Source organism: Diorhabda carinulata, chromosome 3 (assembly GCF_026250575.1).
Source record: "Diorhabda carinulata isolate Delta chromosome 3, icDioCari1.1, whole genome shotgun sequence".
Taxonomy (NCBI): Eukaryota; Metazoa; Arthropoda; class Insecta; order Coleoptera; family Chrysomelidae; genus Diorhabda; species Diorhabda carinulata.
The window spans coordinates 850,135-851,684 of NC_079462.1; the positions used below are offsets into that span (position 1 = coordinate 850,135).

The 1,550-nt window shown below is 31.2% G+C and overlaps 1 protein-coding gene across 1 annotated transcript; it reads right to left on the bottom strand.

Moving 5' to 3' along the window:
- Positions 1–291: 291 nt before the first annotated feature.
- LOC130891903 (uncharacterized) lies at positions 292–885 on the bottom strand. The gene has a single exon (XM_057796986.1). The coding sequence runs from the start codon at positions 797–799 to the stop codon at positions 317–319; it is 483 nt and encodes a 160-aa protein (XP_057652969.1). The 5' UTR covers positions 800–885; the 3' UTR covers positions 292–316.
- Between the last annotated feature and the right edge of the window lie 665 nt (positions 886–1,550).

Genomic DNA, 1,550 nt, shown 5'->3' on the forward strand with positions numbered 1-1,550 from the left:
TAAATTAAATGTATCTATATGTAGAAACATTATGTTTTCCATAATGACGAAATAGAATATATAGAAGCAACGCGAAAAATCGCCCAATTGCTGTATACATTTGACATATGACAGATACTATTATTCGATAATCAATTTTTCAAAAAATGATGTATTCAGGGGTTTATTTGTAATAAAATTCGACGCACGATTATTTCACCCTGTATATTCGATTTTCCTCTATTCAAACATAAATTTCGAGTCAAGTTTTGTTCACTATCAATTAAATATGATTAAAATAATTAGTGCGAATTTATTACTTTTGATAATAACTTTTTTATTTCATTTTATTTTTATTCGTTGTTTCAATTTCGTATTTGCCATTATAATAAGGAAGATATTGCAGTACATCTTTCCATTCGCATATGTAGATTCCACAAAGAGTACCAGCTAACACGAAACAGCCGATACTGGGCATAAAATGAGCTAAAATTTTAGCATGTTTAGCTCCCAAAGGCGGTAATTCCAATATACTAGATTTGTTCGTACTACCATCTCCGGGGGGTTTGGGGGGTCGAAATTTATCGCAATTATTTGTTTTATGTCGATTATTATCAAAACACGGTTCGATGGATTCTTTACAATTTTCTTTTTCTTCTTTTATATTAGTACAAACATCTATTAAATCCTTTGGTTCGAGATGTTTCTGTTGTTGTAGTAATTCTTGTTTGGTTTTTTGAATTATTTTACATTTACTCACATGTCCCACACCTCTAACCGATCGGGGTTCATCTTGAACTAATTTTTTAACCAGAGACATGAATTTCTCACATCATTACATTTTATAGAGGAAAATATGTCTAATTGACGGGAGTTTCGGAAGTTTGTTGCTCGGAAACGGTTAATTTCACGATTGAGGTTATATCATAACTTAACCTATATCATTATTAACCATAGAATATTGCTAAACAAAAATTAAATCGAGAGATGCGTTTGTCGGATTTCAATTAATCGAATGAATCATTCAATTAAATCGGTGACGAAATCTGTTTGACAGGCGTGTTGCAATCGATGTTTCGCCCAACAATCGATTGCAGGGAGTCGTATCGACGATTCAAAATATGAACAATCGCTAAAGACGTCTTTGTGTAAGCGTCAAACGAGACAATGGATACAAGGGGAATGTTCTAATAACTAAAAGGGGGAGCGATATGAATAACGGAAACGAAGTGACATAAATAATGGGGTGGGTGGTATAATTTATAGTACGGGAAAATTATGAAATAACAATAAAGAAAATAAACTGTAATTTAATATAAAAATCGATAAAATCTAATAAATATTTGAATCGTAGATAAAATACGATAATATTTATCACGTATAATGGATATTTATACGACTTCATATATTATTTAGTAGTTAATTCGTTATGTAAATTTCCCTGGACTATAATTAGATTTTATTTGGACTGAAATTTTACGGTTCTTGTTAGGGGGCGTGATAAAAGATGGCATTGATTGTGGAATACGGATGTCACTTCCAATTAGTTGTAATTGAAAATAAATTGGATG

What these genes read in the sequence shown, in the direction of transcription:
- LOC130891903 (XM_057796986.1), bottom strand. Translation starts at nt 799, where the DNA reads ATGTCTCTGGTTAAAAAATTAGTTCAAGATGAACCCCGATCGGTTAGA.